General features: G+C 45.5%; 1 protein-coding gene across 1 annotated transcript in view; it reads right to left on the bottom strand.

Annotated features, from left to right (window-relative positions):
- Positions 1–1,074: 1,074 nt before the first annotated feature.
- Positions 1,075–26,953, bottom strand: part of LOC122546864 (putative voltage-dependent R-type calcium channel subunit alpha-1E) — a 108,936-nt gene continuing 83,057 nt past the window's right edge. Inside the window, exons 13-14 of the mRNA XM_087990242.1 lie at positions 15,978–16,146; positions 1,075–1,337 (exon numbers count right to left, since the gene is read on the bottom strand). Of these exons, the coding sequence (XP_087846368.1) occupies positions 1,075–1,337; positions 15,978–16,146 (432 nt within the window). The remainder of the gene's footprint in view (positions 1,338–15,977; positions 16,147–26,953) is intronic.

The following is a 26,953-nucleotide window of genomic DNA, read 5'->3' on the forward strand; positions in this document are numbered from 1 at the left end:
GTCTCCTGCCTTTTCCCCATAACTCTTAACTCCCTTCCCAATTAAAAAATCAGTCTCAGCCTTGAAGGTACTTAATGGTCTAACCTCGACAGCCACTTGTGATAAAGAATTGCACAGATTCACTCCACTCAGAGAAGGAATTTCTCCTCATCTCTATCTTAGACAGGAGCGCCCTTATTCTAAAAATCTGCCGTCTGGTTTTGGACTCTCCAACAGGAGGAAACAACCTTTCTGCAACTGCTCTGTCAAGTCGCCTCAGAATAGAGTTGGTTTCAGTAAAGTCGCTTCACATTCTTCTATATTCCAGGCCCAACCTACTCAGCCTCTCCTCATAAGACAGTCTTTTCGTACCACAGATCAGCCTCCAATGTCAGTCTACCTTTCCTTGCAGAAGGGCCCCAAAACTGTCCACAGTATTCCAGCTGTAATCTGACTGGTGCCTACTAGAGCTTTTCCTTTCCAAGACCTCCCTGTTTTTATACTCAATTTCCTTTAAAATAAAATATTCCAGGTGTGGTTTGACTAGTGCTTTGCATAGTTTCACAAAACCTCCCTACTTTTATACTCCATTTCCTTTGAAATTTAGCAAACAGAATCAAGGAGAGATTAGGTTGAGGTGGACAGGATTATAATGGGTTTGGATAAGAGAGACAAGGAAAAGCTGCTCCTATTGGCTGATGGTTCAGGGACTAAGGGACCTAGATTGAAGGTTTTTGGTCGGGCGATATAGGAAAGGCAGAGGAAGGGGTCATATGAGGAAGAACATTTTCTCACAGCGAGTGGTAATGACCTAGAACTTTGGATAAAGTGTAAATTTCTCTTTATCTACCAACTCAGCCTCTGTGCTTCAATTTCCCACATTCTGAGCTCAGATCTGGTCTGACCGCAGCACATTGCATTTCAATGTTGAAATGAGGTATGTTCCTTCGCTCACATCCAGACAGAATTCTACCCTTACCACCTACTCTTCTCAATGAAAACCAGCAAGGTTTAACTCTTTGAAGTTTGACTAGTCATAACTATTTAATTTAGAGCAGATGTACAGCACACTCGAACTCATTTTTTGAATAAATATCAGCTCCTCGTCTTTCTATTAAAGTACATACTGGAACCATCTGATATGAGCACAAGCCTGGGGCCTACCTGTCCCCGGTGGGAATGAGACCTGCTGAGACTTGGGGACCGAGAGAGCCGCCCATCCCGGGGATGGTGCTGTGGATACTGAGCACGTTCTGCTGAGGTGCATAGGGATCGATCAGGTGACAGCAAGTGTTTCCTTTCCTTTGAACGGCCTCTGTCCAGGCTGTCTATATAAGGGATGTCCACTGTTCGCAGCCCTGTGAAAGCGAAACACATCTCTGAGAACACAAGCTCATTCCGTTCTTAAGACTGCGATTATGATAATAGTAAGTACATCAAGGCAAAGATAACTCAAAACAGTCCAAGCCAGCATGGAACAGAATGCTAAGCCCAGCTAAGGGAAGGAGTGTGGCGCAGAGGCCCAGCAATAATCGCATTAGTTGTCACAAAGTCTGGGGGAATTAAAACTGAAGCCTTTTTTTCTGGAGCGTTGGAGGCTGAGGGGTGACCTTATAAAGGTTTATAAAATCATGGGGGACAAGGTAAGGCGAATAGCCAAGGTCTTTTTCCCAGTGGAGGGGAGTCTAAAACTCGAGGGCTAGTTTTAAGATGAGAGGAGAAAGATTTAAAAAGTACCTGAGGGATAACATTTTCACGTGGGGTGGGGGGGGGGGGAGGCAGTTCATGTATGTAATGAGATGAGTTGCCAGAGGAAGTGGTGGCGACAAGTACAATTGCAACAGTTAAAAAGCATCTGAATAAGTTGATGAATAGGAAGGGTTTAGTGGGATATAGGCCAAATGCTGGCAAATGGAACGATATCAGATTGGAATGTCTGATTGGTATGGATGAGTTGGACCAAAGGCTTTGTTTCCATGCTGCATGACAGTATGCTCACCTTGTAAAGGCCTCGCATTTGTCAAAAGCATTCAGAGTAATACTTGGAACTGGCCTGATAACAGGCTCTATTAGGTTTAACAATGTGTCAGAATGTTTTTCTCAAGCACATGCCTTTTGAGTTTGTTTGAGATATCCTCACCCTTTGTTCTCTCTTTAAGGACAAAAGGGTGAGGAGATCCTCTTTAGTGGTTACGTCTTTAAAAACAATCAGCTGTGAGTTGTGTCATCCATGTCAAAGATTCATGGAACTGCAGTGAATGCATTCAGAGTCCTTCAGGGCCTGAGTAGTTGCTGATAGACCTCTTCAGATAAAGATTCCACCCATCTTGCTCCTGTGGGAGCACAACCCTCTGGATTGCCCTTATTATTTCTTCTTTGCTGTTAAAGTCTTTGAGGAAAGAGTCAGCAGCCATAGTCTTTGATTCCTCCATCATCCATAAATGATTTCCTGTGTTCTGCCAAAGTGCAAAATGAAGTTTTAGTGCAGGTTGGTTTAGAAAAAAATGACATTGAGTTTTCAAAATGGCCTTCAGCTCATCACTTCTCTTTGTCCGAAGCATGCTGGTCAAGGGAAAACTGTCCTTGAATTTAACGTGCATGGTCGTGCAGTGTCATTCCAAATTCACCTTTTTACTTCTTGACACACCTTGGTGACACATCAGGCAAATGCTCTTGTCTTTTACAGTTGTGAACAGAATTTGTTTTCCCATTCTGTGTGGAAGTTGTAAATCTCTGATTTCCTTTTAGATGGTCCAGGTTCATCATTCACCATCGATAGCCAGGGATATGTTTTTATGTAGCTAAGATAAAGCCAAGCAAACACTAGCCTAGAACTGAGATCATACTTAGGGTTAGAGACTTACATTATACGTGACAAACCACCAAGAGCATAGGCTTTTTAACCAGCTGTTTAAACTAGTGATGGAGTCAGAGTCATACAGCACGGAAACACGCCCTTCTTCCCAACATTTCCATGCTGAACAGGTATTCTAAACTGAACTAGTCCTATTTGGCCCATATCCCTTTGAACCTTTCCTATCCATGTACCTGTCCAAATGTCTTTTAAATATTGTACCGTACCGACCCCCACCGCTCCCTCTGGCAGCTCGTTCACCACCCTCTGTGTGAAAAAGTGGCCCATCAGGTCCATTTCAATTCTTTCCTGTCTCACCGTTATACCTATGGTCCCTAGTTTTGGACCCTGGGGAAAACACCTTGGCTATTTACCTTATCTATGCCCTTCATCATTTTATAAAGCTGTCACCCCTCAACCTCTTACGTTCCCAAGAAAAATATCCCAGTCTACCCAGCGTCTCCATATAACTCAAACCCAGCGGTCCCGGCAACATCCTTGCCAACCTTGTTTGCAGCCTTTCCAGTTTAACATCACGTTTCCTATAACAAGGCAACCAGAATTGAACTCCAACATAAATTTTGCACTTGCAGCCAACTATGACTTTTTTTTAAAAACAGGTCGAGAGGCTGCTTCCCCTTGTAGACTGTGCTGTCTCTCTGTTACTAGTCACGCTGCAGGTAGGCACCTGGATACACATCTCCGGAACATGTCTTGAACATTGCTGACTGCATTTACATGCGGAGGAACAGGAGCCAGTCACTATTGGTCAGTTTGTTTCCAGGTCCCCGGGTTAGCTCATGTTGCTCATATAATGGATGCAGCAGCATTCCCAGTAGCTTCTCTTTGTTCTGCATGATGTTATGAAGTTGAACTACAGCATGTACTGTACCTTTAAGAGAGAGTGAATGCTGTTCGGCACAGAGAGCTTACAAAAGCAGTCTCAGAGTGTACTGGAAAAATGAAAATATTGGGTGTGAAATGGAAAGCTGAGTTGGTTGCTGTTTTGACAACAGTTCGAATTTGACCAGTTCAAATTATAGAGTCATAGAGATGTACAGCACGGAAACAGACCCTTCGGTCCAAATCGTCCATGCTGACCAGATATCCCAACCCAACCTAGTCCCACCTGCCAGCACCCAGCCCATATCCCTCCAAACCCTTGCTATTCATATACCCATCAGATACTTTTTAAATGATGCAGGAGAAAACGGGGATGCTACAGATCAAAGTCGTGAGTGTGGTGCGGAAAAGCAGAGCTGTTCAGGTAGCATCCGAGGAGCAGGAGAATTGACGTTTCGGGTCCTGATGGAGGGTTTATACCCGAAATGTCGATTGTCCTGCTCCTCGAATGCTGCCTGACCTGCTGTGCTTTTCTAGCACCACCCTCTCGTGTTTAAATTATGCCCCAGGATATGAAAACCCAATTGAGTTTGAATTTATTGTTTTGCCAACATCGAACCAATGAGACAATTCGATGTTGGGGATATCAAAAAAGGTAGGGATTTTAAAAATCAGACAGAGCAACTACCATCAAGAGACAGAGAGAGAGAGAGACCCAAAACATTGAAACACTTTCTATTTTCTTTTTAGGTTAGATTCCCTACAGTGTGGAAACAGGCCCTTCAGCCCACACCTCCAAAGAGAAGCCCACCCAGACCCATTTCCCCTACCCTATATATGTCCCTGACTAATGCACATAACGCTATGGGCAATTGAGCATGGCCAATTCACCTGACCTGCACATCTTTGGATTGTGGGAGGAAACTCACACAGATACAGGGAGAATGTGCAAACTCCACACAGACAGTCGCCCGAGGCGGGAATCGGACTCAGGTCCCTGACGCTGTGAGGTAGCAGGGCTAACCACTGAGCCCCCGTGCCATCCATAATGGTACCTTTTCACAGTAAAAAGAAAGAAGACGACCCAGGGAGAACTTCAGCCGGAAGAAGAAAGACACCGAAGATGACAACGGCCGTGTGGTTTCGAAGTTAAGGTGATGTAATAAGTGTCTTATTAAAACTGCATATTGTTGTAGGGTTGGAGGCAAGTAATACACATTTCAGAGAAAGGGGTGCTCAGAGTTGTGAACAGCTGTTCAATGTTCACTTTTAGAATTAAGGAATAAATTGATATTATTTTAGTGGAATTTGGGTGTTCTCTGTCACTCATACTTTAATAGATGACGGGGCAGGGTCAGCTTTTCTGGGTGTTTGGTTTAATTAGCAGACAGGTCCACTGCCATGTTGGAACAATAAAGCTCCGAGTTTCGTGTATGGGAGTATTTTCAGGAAGCAGAAGTTACGTTGCAGCATTACAATTTTCGTGTGCTCAGTTTAGTGTAACGTAGGCAGTGTATGAGGGATTGAGATTGACCAATAGACTCAGTGATTGATGGCTTGAACTAGAAAGACAAGGGCAGTGTGCAATAACCCAGCCCATTGGTGGGGAATAACTTATCCCTCATTATTTCAAAGCTTACTGAATTAACATTTAAAATTTTGTCTCGTAACTCTCTCCCTCCTCCTGTTTAAACTTAATATTGAATTAATTTACATTGCCATCACTGTTTGCAAGATTGTACCATTTGGTCATGTTTTATTTTATTCACTGACAGGGAGATTTCAGTTATCAGTAGGAATAATAGGGTGGTTATGGTAGAGGATTTTAACTTTCCAAACATAGACTGGGACTGCCATGGTGTTCAGGGTTTAGATGGAGAGGAATTTGTCAAGTGTGAACAAGAAAGTTTTCTGATTCGGTATGTGGATGTACCTACTAGAGAAGGTGCAAAACTAGACCTATTCTTGGGAAATAAGGCAGGGCAGGTGACTGAGGTGTCAGTGGGGGAGCACTTTGGGCCCAGTGACCAAAATTCTACTAGTTTTAAATTAGTGATCAAAAAGGATGGATTGGATCTAAAAGTTGGAGTTTTAAATTGGAGAAAGGCCAATTCTGAACCAGAAGGGCACCAATATCCTGGGGGGTAGGTTTGCTAGCTATCTTCGGGGGGGGTTTAAACTAATTTGGCAGGGGGATGGGATCCGGACTTGTAGTCCAGCAAGTAGGCTAGCTGTTTGTCAGGATGTCCAAGTGTGTGGGGAAGCTGTGAAGAAGGTAGCACTGACAGGGAATACTTACGGACACACAGATGGGTTCAAGTGTGTATACTTCAACGCAAGGAGTATCAGAAATAAGGTCGGTGAACTTAAGGGGTGGATAGGTACCTGGGACTACGATGTTGTGGCCATCACGGAAACGTGGATAGAAGAGGGACAGGAATGGTTGTTGGAGGTTCCTGGTTACAGATGTTTCAGTAAGATTAGGGAGGGTGGTAAAAAAGGAGGGGGGGTGGCGTTGCTAATTAGAAATGGTATAACAGCTGCAGAAAGGCAGTTCGAGGGGGATCTGCCTTTAGAGGTAGTATGGGCTGAAGTCAGAAATAGGAAAGGTGCAGTCACCTTGTTGGGTGTTTACTATAGGCCCCCCAATAGCAGCAGAGATGTGGAGAAACAGATTGGGAAACAGATTTTGGAAAGGTGCAGAAGCCACAGGGTAGTAGTTATGGGCGATTTCAACTTCCCAAATATTGATTGGAAGCTCTTTAGATCAAGTAGATTGGATGGGGCGGTGTTTGTGCAGTGTGTCCAGGAAGCTTTTCTAACTCAGTATGTAGATTGTCCGACCAGAGAGGAGGCCATATTGGATTTGGTACTCGGTAATGAACCAGGACAAGTGATGGGCTTGTTAGTGGGTGAACATTTTGGTGATGGTGACCACAATTCTGTGACTTTCACCTTGGTTATGGAGAGAGATAGATACGTGCAACAGGGTAGGTTTTACAATTGGGGGAAGGGTAATTACGATGCTGTAAGACAGGATCTGAGGAGCATAAGTTGGGAGCATAGGCTGTCGGGGAAGGATGTCGTGGAAATGTGGAACTTTTTCAAGGAACAGATACGACGTGTCCTTGATATGTATGTACCGTTCAGGCAGGAAAGAAATGGTCGTGTGAGGGAACCTTGGTTGACGAGGGAGGTTGAATGTCTTGTAAAGAGAAAGAAGGAGGCTTACATAAGGTTGAGGAAACAGGGTTCAGACAGAGCAGTGGAGGGATACAGGATAGCCAGAAGGGACCTGAAAAAAGGGATTAGGAGAGCCAAGAGAGGGCATGAAAAATCTCTGGCGGATAGGATCAAGGATAATCCAAAGGCATTTTATGCGTATGTGAGAAACATGAGAATGACGAGAACGAGGGTAGGTCCAATCAAGGACAGTAGTGGAAGACTGTGTATTGAGTTGGAAGAGATAGGAGAGGTCTTGAATGAGTACTTTTCTTCAGTATTTACGAATGAGAGGAACCGTATTGTTGAAGAGGAGAGTGTGAAACGGACTGGTAAGCTAGAGGAGATACTTGTTAGAAAGGAAGATGTGTTGGACATTTTGAACAACTTGAGAATAGACAAGTCCCCCGGGCCTGACGGGATATATCCTAGGATTATGTGGGAAGCAAGAGAGGAAATTGCAGTACCGTTGGCAATGATCTTTTCGTTTTCACTGTCAACGGGGGTGGTACCAGGGGACTGGAGAGTAGCGAATGTTGTGCCCCTGTTCAAAAAAGGGAATAGGGATAACCTTGGGAATTTCAGGCCAGTTAGTCTTACTTCAGTGGTAGGCAAAGTAATGGAAAGGGTACTGAGGGATAGGATTTATGAGTATCTGGAAACGCACTGCTTGATTAGGGAGAGCCAGCACGGATTTGTGAAGGGTCTTGCCTTACAAGTCTGATTGAATTCTTTGAGGAGGTGACCAAGCATGTGGATGAGGGTAGAGCAGTGGATGTAGTATACATGGATTTTAGTAAGGCATTTGATAAGGTTCCCCCTGGTAGGCTTATGCGGAAAGTCAGGAGGCATGGGATAGAGGAAAATTTGGCCAATTGGATAGAAAACTGGCTAACCGGTCGAAGTCAGAGAGTGGTGGTAGATGGTAAATATTCAGCCTGGAGCCCAGTTACAAGTGGAGTTCCGCAGGGATCAGTTCTGGGTCCTCTGCTGTTCGTAATTTTTATTAATGACTTGGACGAGGGAGTCGAAGGGTGGGTCAGTAAATTTGCAGATGATACGGAGATTGGTGGAGTTGTGGATAGTGAGGAGGGCTGTTGTCGGCTGCAAAGGGACTTAGATATGATGCAGAGCTGGGCTGAGGAGTGGCAGATGGAGTTCAACCCTGCCAAGTGTGAGGTTGTCCATTTTGGAAAGACAAATAAGAATGCGGAATACAGGGTTAACGGTAGGGTTCTTAGTGAGGTGGAGGAACAGAGGGATCTCGGGGTCTATGTTCATAGGTCTTTGAAAGTTGCCACTCAGGTGGATAGAGCTTGTAAGAAGGCCTATGGTGTATTAGCGTTCATTTGCAGAGGGATTGAATTCAAGAGTCATGAAGTGATGTTGCAACTGTACAGGACTTTGGTTAGGCCACATTTGGAGTACTGTGTGCAGTTCTGGTCACCTCACTTTAGGAAAGATGTGGAAGCTTTGGAGAGGGTGCAGAGAAGATTTACCAGGATGATGCCTGGAATGGAGAATAGGTCGTACGAGGATAGGTTGAGAGTGCTAGGCCTTTTCTCATTGGAACGGCGAAGGATGAGGGGTGACTTGATAGAGGTTTATAAGATGATCAGAGGAATAGATAGAGTAGACAGTCAGAAACTTTTTCCCCGGGTACAACAGAGTGTTACAAGGGGACATAAATTTAAGGTGAAGGGTGGAAGGTATAGGGGAGATGTCAGGGGTGGGTTCTTTACCCAGAGAGTGGTGGGGGCATGGAATGCGCTGCCTGTCTGAGTGTGGCAGAGTCAGAATCATTGGTGACCTTTAAGCGGCAATTGGATAGGTACATGGATGGGTGCTTAAGCTAGGACAAATGTTCGGCACAACATCGTGGGCCGAAGGGCCTGTTCTGTGCTGTATTGTTCTATGTTCTATGTTCTATGTTCAATTTTGACAGTGTTAGGCAAGAGCTTTCAAAACTGATTGGAGGCAGATGTTCGCTGGTAAAGGGACGGCTGGAAAATGGGAAGCCTTCAGAAATGAGATAACGAGAATCCAGAGAAAGTATATTCCTGTCAGGGTGAAAGGAAAGGCTGGATGACTAAAGAAATTGAGGGCTTGGTTAAGAAAAAGAAGGAAGCATATGTCAGGTATAGACAGGATAGATCGAGTGAATCCTTAGAAGAGTATAAAGGCAGTAGGAGTGTACTTAAGAGAGAAATCAGGAGGGCAAAAAGGGGACATGAGATAGCTTTGGTGAATTGGATTTACCGAGAATCCAAAGGGTTTTTATAAATACATTAAGGACAAAAGGGTAACTAGGGAGAGAATAAGGCCCGTCAAAGATCAGCAAGGCAGCCTATGTGTGGGACCGCAGGAGATGGGGGAGCTACTAAATGAGTATTTTGCATCAATATTTACTGTGGAAAAGGACATGGAAGATATAGAATGTGGGGAAATAAATGGTGACATCTTGAAGTATGTGCATATTACAGAGAGGAAGTGCTGGATGTCTTAAAACACATAAAAGTGGATAAATCCCCAGGACCTGTTCAGGTGTACCCTAGAATTCTGTGGGAAGCTAGGGAAGTGTTTACTGGGCCACTTGGTGAGATATTTGTATCATTGATAGCCACAGGTGAGGTGCCAGAAGACTGGAGGTTGGCTAATGTGGTGGTAGGTAAGGATGGTAAGGACAAGCCAGGGAACTATAGACCAGTGAGCCTGATGTCGGTGGTGGGCAAGTTGTTGGAGGTAATCCTGAGTGACAGGATTTGTATCTGTTTGGAAAGGTAAGGACTGATTAGAGATAGTCAACATGGCTTTTCCTTGTGGGAAATCTTGTCTCACAAACCTGATTGAGTTTTTGAAAGAAGTAACAAAGAGGATTGATGAGGCCAGAGCGGTAGATGTGATCTATATGGACTTCAATAAGGTGTTTGACAAGGTTCCTCATGGGAGACTGGTTAGCAAGGTTAAATCTTATGGAATACAGGAAGAATTAGCCATTTGGATACACAACTGGCTCAAAGATAGAAGACAGAGGGTGGTGGTGGAGGGTTGCTTTTCAGACTGGAGGCCGCTGACCAGAGGGGTGCCACAAGGATCGGTGCTGAGTCCTCTACTTTTTGTCATTTATATAAATGATTTGGATGTGAGCATAAGAGGTACAGTTAGTAAGTTTGCAGATGACACCAAAAAAGCGAAGAGGGTTACCTCAGATTACAACAGGATCTGGACCAGATGGGCCAATGGGCTGAGAAGTGGCAGATGGAGTTTAATTTAAATAATTGCGAGGTGCTGCATTTTGGGAAAGCAAATCTTAGCAAGACTTATACACTTAATGGTAAGGTCCTGGGGAGTGTTGCTGAACAAAGAGACCTTGGAGTGCAGGTTCATAGCTCCTTGAAAGTGGAGTTGCACGTAGATAGGATAGTGAAGAAGGTGTTTGGTATGTTTTCTTTATTGGTCAGAGTATTGAGTACAGGAGTTGGGAGGTCATGTTGTGGCTGTACAGGACATTGGTTAGGCCACTGTTGGAATATTACGTGCAATTCTGGTCTCATTCCTATCGGAAAGATGTTGTGAAACTTGAAAGTGTTCAGAAAAGATTTACAAAGGTGTTGTCAGGGTTGGAGAATTTGAGCTACGGGGAGAGGCTGAACAGGCTGGGGCTGTTTTCCCTGGAGCGTCGGAGGCTGAGGGGTGACCTTATAGAGGTTTATAAAATCATGAGGGACATGGATAAGGTGAATAGACAAGGTCTTTTCTCTGGAGTGGGGATTCCGGAACTAGACGGCATAAGTTTAGGGTGAGAGGGGAAAGATATAAAAGAGACCCAAGGGGCAACTTTTTCACGCAGAGGTTGGTGTGTGTATGGAATGAGCTGCCAGAGGAAGTGGTGGAGGCTGGTACAACTGCAACATTTAAAAGGCATCTGGATGGGTATATGAATAGGAAGGGTTTGGACGGATATGGGCCAAGTGATGGCAAATGGGACTAGATGAGGTCGGGATATCCTGATAAAGAGCTTATGCTGGAACCGACGACTCTCCTGCTCCTCGGACGCTGCCTGACTGGCTGTGTTTTTCCAGCAGCACACTTTTTGACTCTGATCCCTAGCATCTGCAGTCCTCACTTTCTCCTAGTACATCTGTACATCGACATGGACGAGTTGGACTGAAGGGTCTGTTTCCGTGCTGTACATCTCTATGACTCTGTGTGTCGAGCGTCTTGAGTGCCGTTGGAGCTGCACTATTTTACATCAGGACTTGCCTGGGCAACTTTCCACATTGTCAGGCAGATGCCACTGTTCCATATAACTCGATGACCTTCCCCAGTCAAAAACTAACTTTCTTAATCTGAAATTTTTCTGACGGAACAACCCCCACAATGTGTTTTCTGGGAAGGGTGTTGTGCTCAGTGGAATAGAGATGGGGGTGTGGGGATGAGACACAGTTTCTGATTCCTACAACCTTATTGGGAAGCAGCCTTTTCTGAGTCCACTCCTGAAAGACCTTCAGTATCGGATCCCCCTGTTCTGCATACCCACCCACCTTCCCCAGTAACTCCCCTCCACAATACCTCTGTTATCTCCACATTTCAGTTAGATCACCATGCAATCATCCGAAGGCAAGGGAATGCAAAGCAGGTTGATGAAACCTGCCCTTAGTTAAACTCGGGATCATTCTGGTGAATGTGTGCTGTACCCCATACCTCCAGTATCTCTCTCCTGAGGTGCAGAGGTCAGAACTGTCCCCAGGTTTCCAGGTGGAGTCAAACCCGAGCTTTCTGCATTGGAAACAGATACTTTTTGATTACAGCCACCTTGAGATCCACACCAACTTTCCTTTCAACTTCTTCAATCGGGTTTGGAGCTGTCTTGTGAGCTTTTCATGCTTTCTGTACTTGGAGGCCTCAAATCACTCTGTCTGTCCATAGTTCCTAAATTCTCCCCGTTTCGAAATGACTCGGATCAATCTTTCTTCGGACCAAACTGGGTGAGCTCCCAGTCCATGATATACGCTTGGATAAGACCTGGGTGGTGACTCTCTGTCCAATTCCGTGTCACTAATGGATTCAAACAGTGCTGCCTGCTAGCATCCATCACCTTCAGCATGTTTTTCTCTGTCGTATTGTCTGATACATTGAAGGTGATCCTGGGATATCTCAGCCAGAGATGACGCCAGACTAAAACAAAGTCTCCAAGGACATACTTGCTGACTTCCCATTTGCTGACGACTGTACATGAACTGCAGACTCCGAGTAGGTCCTGCAGTGTAACATGGACAGCTTCGCCAATATGACTTTCACAGTCATACGGTCAACTTGAAGAAAACTGAAGGCAGGTCCCAGCCCGTTCCACACATGCCCTCTTTGTTCCTGCCAGCTACTCACTTCCCTGAGTAGCACTCTCGTGAGCTATCCCCGTTGACAAAGAGAACACATTCACTAAAGCCAGTGGAACTTTCAGCAGACTCTGAACATCAGTCTGGGAATGTGGCCGATTAAGTCCTTCTACCAAACTGCAAGTCTGGAGGACAATTGTCTTGCCAATTCTGTTGCTCGGACTGTGTAACAGCACTATGCCAACAAAATCAACCACTTTCCCTTTCCTTTCAGCTGCCTTTCGGAGATCGGGCGGCAGGACAAAAGGCTGGGCACTCAGCCGAGCTTGCCTGCCAAACACGCACACCCAAACTTAGGCAGGCACAATGGAGATTAGCCTGGTCACCACTCACCAAAGCATATCCATGGAGTGTGTGGGTCCGAGGTGCACTCGCAGAATGGTTAAAGGAAGCGTGGTGAGCGCACTCTGAACATTTCACTTTGGGTTTTTTATATCAGTTGCAAATCCTGGGAAGGGGTTGGCTCAGGATCACTGTTTACAGCATAAGCAACCAAACAAAAGTGCAGAAAGCAAAGGCAGAGAAGACAACAAAGGGGGCTGGAAATCCCGAGACAGCAACTCAGCCAAAGCTCCATCGTCTGCAGTATCCTGGCCTGTTTGCAGCATGATCACTGGGCACTGGTTGGTCTCAATACGCATTGGAACCCCCAGAGGAGGAATGTGCTCATCATCGCCTTGAGGGAAAGTGTGGAAGAGAATGATAAAGCTGATGCCTTGGTATGAACTCCTTCTGTCTCTTTCTACCACCAAACATTATCCCTACTCTCTGTCTCTTACTTCCAATCCAATTCCTCACCCAAATTCCATGCGCTTCCATGTTTATGAAAAGTCTCTTGTATGGAACGTTCTTGAATGTCTTCGGAAAGATCACATACAGTAGAGTAGCTTTGTGTTTGTCATTTTTGCCATATACAACTCATACAATAAAAACAAGACAGTGTTCCTCCAGGACCGAGGGTGCTACATGGACAGCACAAACTACACAATCGTATATGGCATAAAGTGCGTGGGAGTGCAAAACATGCAAGTTGTAGTGTAATAAAAGAATGATAAATAATAAGACATTTTTCTCACAGCAAATCAAAGTTGTGCAAAGAATTTCTGATGGGAAAGAGTCCGATCATACAGTGTTAAGGAGCCTGATGGCTTGGGGAAAGAAACTCTGGCCATGAGAAACCATATGTTCTGATATCTTTTGCCTGAGGCAGGAGGGAGTTTGAGTGAGGGGTGTGTGGGTCTTCCTCAATGCCCTTCGCCCTTCAGATGCAGCATGTGGTGTAAGTGTCTGTAATGGAGGGAAGAGAGACCCCGATGATCTTCTCAGGTGTCCTCACTATCCGTTGTAGGGTTGTACGATCCTAGACGGTGCAATTCCCGAACCAGGCACTGGTGTAGCAGCTCAGGGTACTCTCATTGAACAATATCCATCGACATTCCCTTATCTCTCACATTAGTCAGGTCTTTAAAGAAAGTTACCATGTTGATCAAAGATGTCTTAGCCTTTGTAAATCCAGGGCGAAAGTGAGGACTGCAGATGCTGGGGATCAGAGTCAAGATCAGAGTGGTGCTGGAAAAGCACAGCAGGTCAGGCAGCATCCGAGGAGCAGGAAAATCGACGTTTCGGGCAGGAGCCCTTCATCTTTGTAAATCCACTCTAACTCTCTCTGTTCAGGAGATATGTTCAGTCATTTTATTTGACTTTGCCTGCAAAACTTTGGTATTCCTTCCAAGTTCTCTTTTATATCCTCTTCTCAATGTTGTGCTGCTACTTATCTTTCTATCTCTACCAGTTTGGGGGAATCTTTACTGCTTTATATCTTCATATAAACCCCTAGTTATAATTCCATGCCATTTCACATGTCCCTATATTGTTTAATGACACAAATAGAGTTCTTGCCCTTTAAGAGTATGTTTAGATTAGATTAGATTACATTAGATTAGATTACATTACAGTGTGGAAACAGGCCCTTCGGCCCAACAAGTCCACACCGACCCGCCGAAGCGAAACCCACCCATACCCCGACATTTACCCCTTACCTAACACTACGGGCAATTTAGCATGGCCAATTCACCTGACCCTGCACATCTTTGGACTGTGGGAGGAAACCGGAGCACCCGGAGGAAACCCACGCAGACACGGGGAGAACGTGCAAACTCCACACAGTCAGTCGCCTGAGGTGGGAATTGAACCCGGGTCTCAGGCGCTGTGAGGCAGCAGTGCTAACCACTGGGCCACCGTGCCGCCCACAATGTGTACAAGTATTAATTACAGGTATTAAATTCTTCTTTCGACACCTCCCATTTCTCACTTGTAGACACCCCCCCCATTTCTCAACTGTAATTCCTGTCATCAATCAGTGGGAGTTGGTGGTGTAGTGGACCAGTAATCCAGAGGCGAGAGTGTTTCCAGGGGGCTTCTGTCCTTGTTGCGTTGGGAGGGGTGAGGTTCAAGGGCGGTGGTGTGTGAAGTGGAGGAGATGCGCTGGACGGCATCGTCAACCACGTGGGAAGGGAAGTTGTAATCATGGAAGAAGGAGGCCATCTGGGACTTTCTGAGGTGGAATTGGTCATCCAGGGAATAATGTTCTGGGAATAGGGGTTCAAATCCCTCCACGGCACCTGGGGTTTAAATTCAATGAATATTGGCGGAATTGGAAGCAAGCTTCGGTAATAGCAACCATTAAATGGTCATTGATTGGGCATAAATACCCAGTTGGTTTGCTGATGCCCTTGTGGGCAACAAAACCAGCTGGCCCTACTGCTCTGGTTTCCATGTGACTCCAGACCCACAGCAATATGATTGATTCTGAAAATGGTCGAGCAAAGCAGTTAGCGATGGGCAACAAATGAATTGAACTGAATTAGCTTCATTGTCACCTGTACTCAAATGAATACAGTGGAAAGTTTACAAGTCCCCACTTTCAGCACCATCTTAGGTACAGATTCTTCAAAACACGTTCTTAGGAAAAACAATGAGAAAAACAAAAAAAAAATCCAGTATTGCTGTCCTTGCCTGTGATGCCCACATCCCATGAAAGAATATAGAAAATTAGTTATGTCCTGTTTATTATGGTGAACTTTATCTTATAGCACTTGGTTCATGAGAGAAAGTGAGGACTGCAGATGCTGGAGGTCAGAGTCAAAACGTGTGTTGCTGGAAAAGCACAACCGGTCAGGAAGCATCCGAGGAGCAGGAGAGTCGATGTTTCAGGCGTAAGCCCTTCATGAGCTAACTGAAGCTCATGAACCCTTCAGCAACCTCATTCCGGATGAAGGGCTTATGCTCAAAACATCGACTCCCCTGCTCCTCGGGTGCTTCCTGACAGGCTGTGCTTTTCCAGCGCCACACTTCTTAACACTTGGTTCATGACTCATCCTCATAAACCACTTGGCCATTGTTCGCCCCTTTCCCATTATCAAGGGGCCTTGAATTATTTCACCAAAGTGACACCCTTTTACCTCAATAGCCATTTGCACGAGCCGCATCCAGCTGCCAGTGCTATCCCCGGTGAACGAGTCAGGGGGATGCTGCAAGGCTCAACCGTCAGGAGACAGCTAAAACACGAGCAAGGAACTTTAACCCAATGACTCCTCTGCCAACCCAGGCCAAAGCAGTAACCTTTTTAATCCGGCATTCACAGGCGCAAGATCATTGCCGTCCTCAGCCATGCCTGAGCGTACCTGCAGCTGAAGACCTGCCGGACGACCTCAGTGGTCTGCGGCCCCGTTTCTGGTATGGGTCCTCTGGGCTGGTTCTCTCCAGTGAGTACTCATTGAGCCAGGTCCCACTCGAGTGATGGCCAGCAAACGTGGAGAACGAGCGTTTCATTGGACTGATGTCTTCTGTCGACTTCCGGGTCACACAGGAACAACACACATCAGAGAAGAAGGATCAGCAGCACTGAAATTACACACATACTAACACAAAGTGTTTTAATAACAAAGGCGTTATTATTATTTGGCCGTGAAGTACCTTTAGGTTTTGACTGGGCTCTCTCTATCCTTGTATGTAGTGAGGATTAGCACTGCCCACTTTCCCGACATCCTACCTGTGTGCTGTTATTTTATCGCCTACTCCCACTCAATCCTTTCAAAGGTCCCTTTGTTCCTGCCCCCGGTGTTTCCCTCTTCCAGGATATAAGAGGGGATCCTCTGCTTTGGTCTTTTAAAATCAATTTTGAAGCATTTCCAACGCTTATAGCCAGCATTTGATCGATACCCATACTCAAACAGCCTGCCACAAAGTGAGACCAGTCCTATCATCCCATCAGATACAAAACTGAAACCAACCCTCAGCCCATTCGGGATCAGTTTCTGAATAGTTAAGTGGATGAACAATGTTAGTGAAGAGGGAAAGACAGAAAGAGATCCAATGCAATTGCCAGTGGAGAAAGTCATTATTTTGATTTGATTTATTATTGTCACATGGACCGAGATACAGTGAAAAGTACTGTTTGCCTGCTATAGAACATACGCACAGCACAGGAATGGGCCCTTCAGCCAACGGTGTTGTACTGAACAGGACGTCAAGTCCCTTCTGCCTGCCCTTGGTCCACATCCCTCCATTCCTTGCATGTGCTTATCTAAAAAATCCCTTAATCCCCCCAATTGTAGCTGCCTCCACTACCTCCCCTGGCAGAGTTCCAGGGCCTCCTCCACCGCCGTTCCCTCACCACCCGATGCCTGGAGGAAGAAAACGCCTCATCTTCCGCTTCGGAACACTTCAACCCCATGGCATCAATGTGGATTTCACCAGTTTCCTCCTTTCCCCTTCCCCCACCTCACCCCAGCTCCAACCATCCAGCTCAGCACCACCCTCATGACCTGTCCTACCTGCCTATCTTTCTTTCCATTTACCCACTCCAACCTCCTCTCTGAAACTATCACCTCCATCCCCACCCCCATTCACCCACTGTACTCTTTGCTATCTTCCCTCACCCTCCTCTCTGACCTATCACCTCCATCCCCACCCCCATTCACCTATTGTACTCTTTGCTACTTTCTTCCCACCCCCACCCCCCTCTCATTTATCTCTCCACCCTGCAGGCACCCTGCCTCTATTCCTGATGGAGGGCTTTTGCCTGAAACGTCAATTTTCCTGTTCTTCGGATGCTGCCTGACCTGCTGTGCTTTTCCAGCACCACTCTAATCTAGAGTGTTCCAGACTCTGTATAGAAAAAATTGCCCCTTACATCTCCTTTTAACTGCCCCTTCACCTTAAATGCCTGCCCCCTAGCATTAGACATTTCAACGCTGGGAAGAAGATTCTGACCGTCAACTTATCTACGTATCTCCTAATTTTATCACATAGTCTGCCATTAGACACTACCTTTTGTTCGACACTAACAGTCTCCATTAACTAGTCAGATCATTATCAACTCCTTTGTCTGTCCAATTGTTCTTCTCTCTCTTTGGGCTCTGAGCCCCACCTTACTCCTTACCCTCCCCCTATTTTCTGCATATAAACCACCATTTTGTTCGCGACATCAGTTCTGAGGAAGGGTCACAATAACTCTGACTCCTCTTCACAGATTCTGCCAGACCTGCTGAGCTTTTCTAGCGACTTCCGTTTTTGTTCATAAATTTATAGACTTCTGTCAAGTTTCCCCTCAGCCTCCCCTGCTCCAGAGAAAACAACCCAAATTTTTCTAGCCTCTCCTTATAGCTCATGCCCTCTAATCCAGGCAGCATCCTGATAAACCTCTTTTGCATCGTCTCTAAAGCCTTCACATCCTTCCTGTAATTTGGTGACCAGAATTGAACACAATACTTGAAGTGTGGCCTAATCAAAGTCTTAAAAACTGCAACGTGATATCCTGACTTTGTACTCTATTCCCCGTCCAATAAAGGCAAGCATGCCATCTGGTTACTTTACCATCTTATCAACTTGCGTGGCCATTTTCAGGGAGCTGTGTACTTGTTTAGGATTCTGCCATTATCTGTATACTTTTCCTTAAGATTTGATCTTCCAAAGTGCAGGACCTCACACTTACTCAGATGAAATTCCATCCACCATTTCTCCGCCTATATCTGCAACTGATCTGTATCCCGCTGTATCCTTTGACAGCCTTCCACACTATCCACAACTCCACCAATCTTTGTATCATCTGCAAACTTACTCAACCACCCAGCCACATTTTCATCCAAGTCATTCACATGTCACAAACAGCAGAGGCCCCAGGATGGATCCCTGCAGAATTCCACTAGTCATGGACCTCCAGCCAGAAAAATAACTTTCCAACTCTACCCTTTGCCTTCTATGGGCAAGTCAATTCTGAATCCATGTGGCCAATTATATGTTGATCCCATGCATCTTAATCTTGTAGGTGAGCCAATTCTGAGGGACCTTACTAAAAACCCATGTGGACAACATCCACTGCTCTACCCTCATCGATCACCTTTGTCATTTCCTCGAAAAACATAATCAGGGTACTTGGACATGACCTGCCCTGCACAAAGCCATGCTGACCATCCCTAATTAGGCCATGCCTTTCCAAATGCGCGTAAACACCGAGAACTCTCTCCAATAGCTCCCCAACCACTGGTGTGAAACTCACCGGTCTACCATTTCCTGAATTGTCCCTATTTCCCTTCTTGAACTTCTTTCTCGATTTCAAAACGCCCTCGCGTATTAGCATGCTCTGCATGCTCCATACCCTTCTCCTGGGGGAATACCGATGCAAAGTACTCATTTAGGATCCTGTCTCCCATCTCCTCTGCCTCCAAACACAAGTTCCCTCCTTTATCCTTGAGTGGTTCTCCCTTCTCCCTCATTAGCCTTTTGCTTTTAATGTATGTATAGAATACCTTGGGATTTTCTTTAATCCTTCTTGCCCAGGTCAATTCATGGCCCCTTCCTGCTCTCTGAATTTCCTGCTTGAGTTCTTTCCTGCTTTTGTTTATACTCCTCAGTGGCCCTGTCCAATTTAGCTTCCTTAACCTTATATCTGCTTCTTTTTACCTTTTGACTAAAGTCACAACCTCCCTCGTTATGCAAGGATTGTCATCCTAGTCCTTCCTCCTTACTACAACATGCTGGTCCTGAATCCTGATCAGTAGGTCTTTAAACAGCTCCCACATAACAAACGTGGACTTGCCCAATTACAGCTCCTCCCAATTAACACTCCTTAGCTCCTGCCTAATATTTATGTAATTTGCTTGCCCCCAATTTGGTAACTTCCTGCAAGGTCCTGACTATCCAGGCAAAATTATGTCTGACATAGGCTCACCAGGATAACAAAACCAAATGCAGAGTTTAGTGTTACTGCTACAGAGAAGGTGCAGACAAAAGTCAACTCTAATAAATGAGAGGTGCATTCAGAAGTCTGATAACAGTGGGGAAGAAGCTGTTCTTGAATCTGTTGGTATGTGTTTTCAAATTTTTGTATCTTCTATATGATGGGAGAGTGTGGAAGAGAGTGTAACTAGGGTAGGAGGGGTCTTCGGTTATGTTGGGTGCTTCCCTGAGGAGGGTCATTGAAGGTTTGTGTTTTACAAACGGGGATACAGAGTACAGGACATCAGACATTGTTTTAGGATCTCTTGCTCTGGAAGGTGCAATAGAAACACTGAACATTGCCATGCCCAGAGGACATCAAAAATATTATTAATTATTTTTGGACATTACCTTCCTTTTCTCTTTAAGGAAATGGACTTTGCTGGACTTTTAAACTCCCGGTAGATGGGATATTATTAGACTGGAAAAGATGCAAGGATGATACTGAGACTGGAGGGTTTGTGTTATAAGGAGAGGCAGAATAGGCTGGGGATTTTTTCCCTGGAGACTCATTGAGTCCTACAGCACAGAGACAGGCCCTTTGGCCCAAACTGGACCGTGCTGACCAAAATGCCCCTCTATGCTAACCCCTGCACTTCCCTGCACTTGGCCCATATCCTTCTAAATCTTCCCTGAATTTGTCCAAATGCCTTTTAAATGTTGTTAATGTACCTGTGTCAACCACTTCCACTGGCAGCTCATTCCATATGTGTACCACCCTCTGTGTAAAAATGTTGCCCCTCAGGTTCCATTTTATTCTTTCCCTCTAACCTTAAGCTGATGCACTTCAGTTCTCAATTCCCCAACCCTGGGAAAGAGACTGAGTGTATTTACCCTATCCATGTCTCTCATGATGTTATACACCTCTATAAGATCCTCCTCAGTCTCCTACATTCTAAAGAAAAATGTTGTGGCTTGTCCAATCTGTCCATAAAACTCAGACCCTTGAGTTCTGGCAACATCCTTGTAGAACAAAGAACATTTCAGCCCTTCGGCCCTCCAAGCCTGTGCCAATCCAGATCCTCTACCTAAACCTGTTGCCTATGTTCTAAGGATCTGTATCCCTCTGCTCCCTGCCCATTCATGTATCTGTCTAGATACATCTTAAATGACGCTGTCGTGCCCACCTCTAACACCTCCTCTGGCAATGCGTTCCAGGCAGCCATCACCCTCTGCATGAAGAACTTTCCACGCATATCTCCCTTAAACATTTCCCCTCTCACCTTGAACTCGTGTCTTTTAATTTTCTTCAGCACTCTTTCCAGTTTAATAACATCCTTTCTAAAGCAAGGTGACCAAAACTGAACACAATGTTCCAAGTGCGGCCTCACCAACATCCTGTATAACTACAACATAACTGCTCAACTTCTATACTCAATGCCCTGACTGATGAAGGCCAGTGTGCCAACAGCCTTCTTCACTGCCCTGTCTACCCATGACTCCACTTTCAGAGAACCATGCACCTGAACTCCAACGTCCCAATGTTCTTAACTACACTCGTTAAGGTCCTACCATTCACCATGAAACTCCTACCTTGATTTGACTTTCCAAAATGCAAGAACCTCACACTTATCTATATTAACCTCCATTAAACTTCTCGGCCCACTTCCTCAGCTGATCAAAGTCCTGATGCAATTTCCTCTGTCCATGATACCGCCTATTTTAGTGTCTTCAACAAACTTACTAATCATGCCTTGTACATTCTCATCCAAATCATTGATATAGATAACAAACAGTAATAGACCCAGCACTGACCGTGAGGCACTCCACAAGTCACAGGCCTCCAGTCTGACGAGCACCCTTCCACTATTGCCCTCTGCTTCCTACCATCAAGCCAATTTTGTATCCAATTTCCCAGCTTCCCCTGGATTTCATGCGATCTAATCTTCCAGAGCAGGAGAAAGTGAGGACTGCACATGCTGGAGATCAGAGCTGAAAAATGTTTCCTGAATTTCGGGCTTATCCCCGAAACGTCGATTCTCCTGCTCCTTGGATGCTGCCTGACCTGCTGCACTTTTCCAGCATCACATTTTTCAGCTCTAATCTTCCAGAGCAACCTACCATGTGGAACCTTATCAAAGGCCTTACTAAAATCCATATGATTACATCTCTGCTCTGCCCTCAACAACCTTCCTGGTCACTTTATCAAAGAACTCTAACAAATTTGTGAGGCATGATCTCCCACTCACAAAGCTGTGCAGACTACTCCTAATCAAACCCAGTCTTTCCAAATGAATGTATATATTATCCCTCAGAATCTTCTCAAATAACTTAGTTCCCAGGTTTTCTTTGCAGCCCTTCTTGAATAACGGGACAACATTCACTACCCTCTAGTCTTCTGGGATCTCAACCGTGGCTAACGATGATGCAGAAATATCAGCCTGGGCTCCCACTATTTCTTCTCTCGCAGGGTTTTTGGATATATCTAGTCAGCACCAGGAGATTTATCCACCTTCATATATTTTAATATATCCAACACCTCCTCTACTGTGATATGGACTGTCCTCAAGATATGGCAACTAACTTCTCCAAGTCTTCATGTCTTTCTCCATGATAATCACAGGGGAGAAATATTCATTGAGGGCCTCATCATCTCCTGCGGTTCCACACATAAATGTCCACTATGGTCCTTGAGTGGTTCTATTCTCTCTCTTTAATCATTCCTCCTTTTTTCAGGTCAAAGTCTCAATATTTCTTACCATCCAGTGTTCCCTATTCCTGCCAAACTTGCCCTTCACCCTCACACGAGATTATAGACCTTGAACTCTAGCTGTCTCACTTCTAAAGGCCTCCCACTGGCCAGAGGTCCCTTTGCCTGTAAACAAACTATTCCAATCAACTCCTGCAAGCCCCACTCTCCTTGCCCCAATTTAGAACTTAAACCTTTGGACCAGTTTTGTCCCCCTCCATCACTATTTTAAAACGTGGTCCCAAAGTACTCCCTCACTGTCACCTCAGTTACCTGGCCTGCCCTATTTCCCAAGAGGAGATCGAGTTTTGCCCCTTCCCAAGTAGGGCCCTCTATACATTGCTTGAGGGAACATTCCTAATGCACTTAACAAATTCCACCCCTTCTAAGCCTTTAATGCTCTGGCAGTCCCAGTCTTTGTTAGGAAAATTAAAATGCCCCACGATGACAATGCTACTGCTCCCAATCTCCCTCTATATGTGTTTCTCTAATTCCCATTGACTCTATTTGGGGGCCTATAGTATAACCCCAATAATGTCGCCATCCCCTTCTTATTTCTTAGCTCCACCCTCTAAGCCTCACTGAACGATCCTTCAGTTATTTCATCTCTGACTACTTGCTGTGATATTCGTCTTAATCAAAAATACAACTCCCCCTCCCCTCTTTCCAGCACCTCTGTCCCACCAAAGGACCTGCACCCTGGCCAATCCTGTCCCTCTCTTAGCCATGTTTCTGTAATAGCTGTAATATCCCAGTCCCATGTACCTATCCATATCCCAAGTTCATCCAACATACCTGTCAGCCCTCTTGCATTGAAATAGATGCAATTTAATCCAAACAGGCATTCCTTGCTCAGTGTTCCAGCTGCCCTGTCTCTTTAATTTCTGATACTGTATCTCCTTCTAGCCTCGCACTTATCTCCCTACTGTTAAGGATCTCACTTCCCTGCCAATTCCCTACTTTAACCCCTCTGTAGTAAACTTGGCCGCCAAGATATTGGTCCCCCTCCTGTTCAGGTGCAACCCAACCCTCTTGAACAGGTCACCACTGCCCCAGAAAAGATCCCAATGTCCTTAAAACCTGAATCCCTGCATCCTGCACCAGTTCTTTAGCCACACATTTATCTGCCACATCCTCCTATTCTTACCCGCACCAGCATGTGGCACTGGAAGTAATCCACAGATTACCACCGTCGAGGTCCTGGATTTTAAAAGATTTTCTTAGCTCACTATAATCACTCTGCAGGACCTCATCCCCTATTTCTACCAATGTCATTAGTGCCAATGTGCACAGTGACGTCTGGCTGTTCATCCTCCCCCTTGAGAATGTTCTTCCAGAGGTGACCTCATAGTGGTTTATAAAATCATGAGGGGCATAGATAAGGTGAATAGCCAAGGCCTTTTCTCCACATTAAGGGGTGTCCAAAATGAGAGGACATCGGTTTAATGTGAGATGGGTAAGATTTAAAAGGGGCAATATTTTCTCACCAAGTGTGGCACCTATGTAGAGCAAGCTTCCAGAGGATGTGGTAGATGCAGTTACACCATTTAAAAGACATTTAAATGGTGAACAGGAAAGATTTAGAGGGATGGGGGCCGAATGCAGACAAATGATACTAGTTTAGTTTGGGAAGCCTGGTTGGCATGGGCGCATTGGATCGGAGGGTCTGTTTCCATGCTGGATGGCTCCATGACTACGATTTACTGGCTAACTACATTCTGGAAGCCTCGGCAATGAAGTGGCAAAAGGACATGGCTAGTCGGATCAGCCTGGTGGAAGTTTGCAATTGTTGGTACAGCAGCAAGACAAAGAAAGCACAGATCGTTAGTCTCAGAGACTGCAACATTAACAAAAGCAACATTTCAAAGTGATTAAAAGTAATTAACTTTCTCTTAAGGTGTTCAGTGGATATTAACCAGAAAGAGAGAAACTTTGGGCGGCACGGTGGCACAGTGGTTAGCACTGCTGCCTCACAGCGCCAGAGACCCGGGTTCAATTCCCACCTCAGGGCGACTGACTGTGTGGAGTTTGCACGTTCTCCCCGTGTCTGCGTGGGTTTCCTCCGGGTGCTCCGGTTTCCTCCCACAGTCCAAAAATGTGCAGGTTAGGTGAATTGGCCATGCTAAATTGCCCGTAGTGTTAGGTGAAGGGGGCAATGTGGGGGGATGGGTCTGGGTGGGTTGCGCTTTGGCGGGTCGGTGTGGACTTGTTGGGCCGAAGGGCCTGTTTCCACACTGTAAGTAATCAAACCAACCATTATGCTAGGACCAGAAGTCGGCCAATCAGCCCAACAAGTCTGCTCTGCCATTCAATGAGATCATGTCTGCTCTGAAAATCCTCAATTCTGCTTTCCAGATTCTCGTATTGATAGAAAAATCAATCGCAACCTTGAAAATACTTTCTGACCGAACCTCAACTGCCCTCTGCGGTCACTACTGTCTGGGACAAGAAATTCCTCCTCATCTCTGTCTTAAATATGCGACTTCTCTGGTCCTGAATTCTCCCACAACGGGAAGTAACTTCTCTGCATCTACTCTGTCATGTCTCCGCAGATTCTTGTATATTTCAATAAGGTTTGATTAGATTAGATTCCCTACAATGTGGAAACAGGCCCTTCGGCCTAACCAGTCCACACGGACCCTCCGAAGAGTAACCCACCCAGACTCATTTCCCTCTGACTAATGCACCTAACACTACAGGCAATTTAGCCTGGCCAATTCACCCTAATCTGCACGTCTTTGGACTGTGGGAGGAAACCCATGCAAACACGGGGAGAACGTGCAAACTCCACACTGTAGCCCGAGGCTGGAATTGAACCTGGGATCCTAGTGCTGTCAGGTAGCAGTGCTAACCACTGAGCCACCGTGCCACCCCATTCATTTGCCTGTCATTCTTCTAAATTCTAAATGAGTACTGGCCCGACCTACTCAACATCTCCCCATAAGACAGTCCAATGGGATCAGTCCAATGATCCTTTACTGGAAATGAATGCCAGGGTATCTTCTAAACCCTCCCCACCGCACCTTGAACCTGTGCCTCCCAGCAATTGACCCCTCCACCCTGTGAAAAAGCCTCGTACTTTCCACTCTATCTATACCATTGACAATCTTATAAACTCCTATGAGGTCATCCCATAACCTCCTATGTTCCAGTGAAAACAATCCCAGTCTAGCCAACCTTTCTTCCTAGCTAAAAATCCCCCATACCAGGCAACGTCCTGGTAAACCTTTTCTGTATCCTCTCTAAAGCAACAACGTCCTTTCGGTAGTGAGGTGACCAGAACTGTACACAAGTCAGGTTTTTGCTTTACACAATGTTGAAGGTTTCCCGACAGCAAATGGCCATTTCCTGGAAGTAATTTACTTGGTAATCCCTCTTTACCAGTTTGCCTGCCAAGGAGAAACTACTCATAGCGTTCCAGCCGAGTTCTGACCAGTGCCTTGCATAATAGCAAGACATCCCTATTTTGATAACCCATTCCCTTTGGAATAAAGGCCAACATTCCATTTTTTGCCTTCTCTATGACTCACTGAACCTGTTGTGAGCTTTTTGGGATTCATATATTAGAACTCCCAGATCCCCCTGTTCTGTAGATTTCTGCAGTGTTACTCTATTGCTTTTTCCTACCAAAGTCCCTCGCCTCACATTAAATCATTGCTCACTGGGCAGCATCACGTGATCGAAGCCCCTCTGCTATTTGAAGAGTTTAAATTCTGACCTTATGAAATAGTCCATCTGAAACATCAACGCCACAACAGCAGCAAGAGAAAATAAAACTCCAGCCCGACACTCAGATTTGCATAAACCAAATGAAAAGTATTAAGTATACGTTTCCCCGAAATCTGAGGTTTTTGTGTTTGCCTGAAAAGCACAGGTTGTCAACTCTCAGCCTGCTGTACTCATGTAGATTTTGACTTATGATTGCAGGAGGCCTCCTGCGCCCCGCCCAGCTACCCCTCCAGCCTGGCTCTGCACTTGACCCCTCACTCTGCTCCTGCTCTTGCGCCCCTCCAACCCCTTTACTGGACCCTTAATGCTAACACTCATGAATTACTTAGCCTATTTTACACCACTCCTGGACTGAATGCAAGAATAAATAACTCTTGGACAACATTTTCAGAGAGGACTTGCTGAGCCCCACTTTAACAACTGACTTCACACAAACGGCAACAGGGTTTGGGGGAAAAAGAATTTCTTGAAGTTAAATTTGACCTGCTTACGGACAGAAGGCTTGGGAAATGATGGGGCCTTGTCTGTCTTTCTCTCTCTCAGTGGCTGTAACAATGGGTGAAAGAGGATTGAGAAAAAGGTTACAAAGAAAGATTCAGGAATGCTGGGATTGCCAATAAGACCATGAAGGTGTTTTCTTTTTAAAATGATGTGCAGTTCTGATGTCGAGCTGGCAGAGTTACAGAGTCATAGAGATGTACTGCATGGAAACAGACCCTTCGGTCCAACTCGTCCATGCTGGCCAGATATCCAACCCAATCTAGTCCCACCTGCCAGCACCCGGCCCATATTCCTCCAAACCCTTCCTATTCATATACCCATCCAGATGCCTTTTAAATGTTGCAATTGTACCAGCCTCCACCACTTCCTCTGGCAGCTCATTCCATACATGTACCACCCTCTGTGTGAAAACGTTGTCCCTTAGGTCTCTTTTATATCTTTCCCCTCTCACCCTAAACCTAT

This window comes from Chiloscyllium plagiosum, unplaced genomic scaffold (assembly GCF_037043375.1).
Source record: "Chiloscyllium plagiosum isolate Xiang-an unplaced genomic scaffold, Cpla_swu_hap1 HiC_scaffold_9, whole genome shotgun sequence".
Taxonomy (NCBI): domain Eukaryota; kingdom Metazoa; phylum Chordata; class Chondrichthyes; order Orectolobiformes; family Hemiscylliidae; genus Chiloscyllium; species Chiloscyllium plagiosum.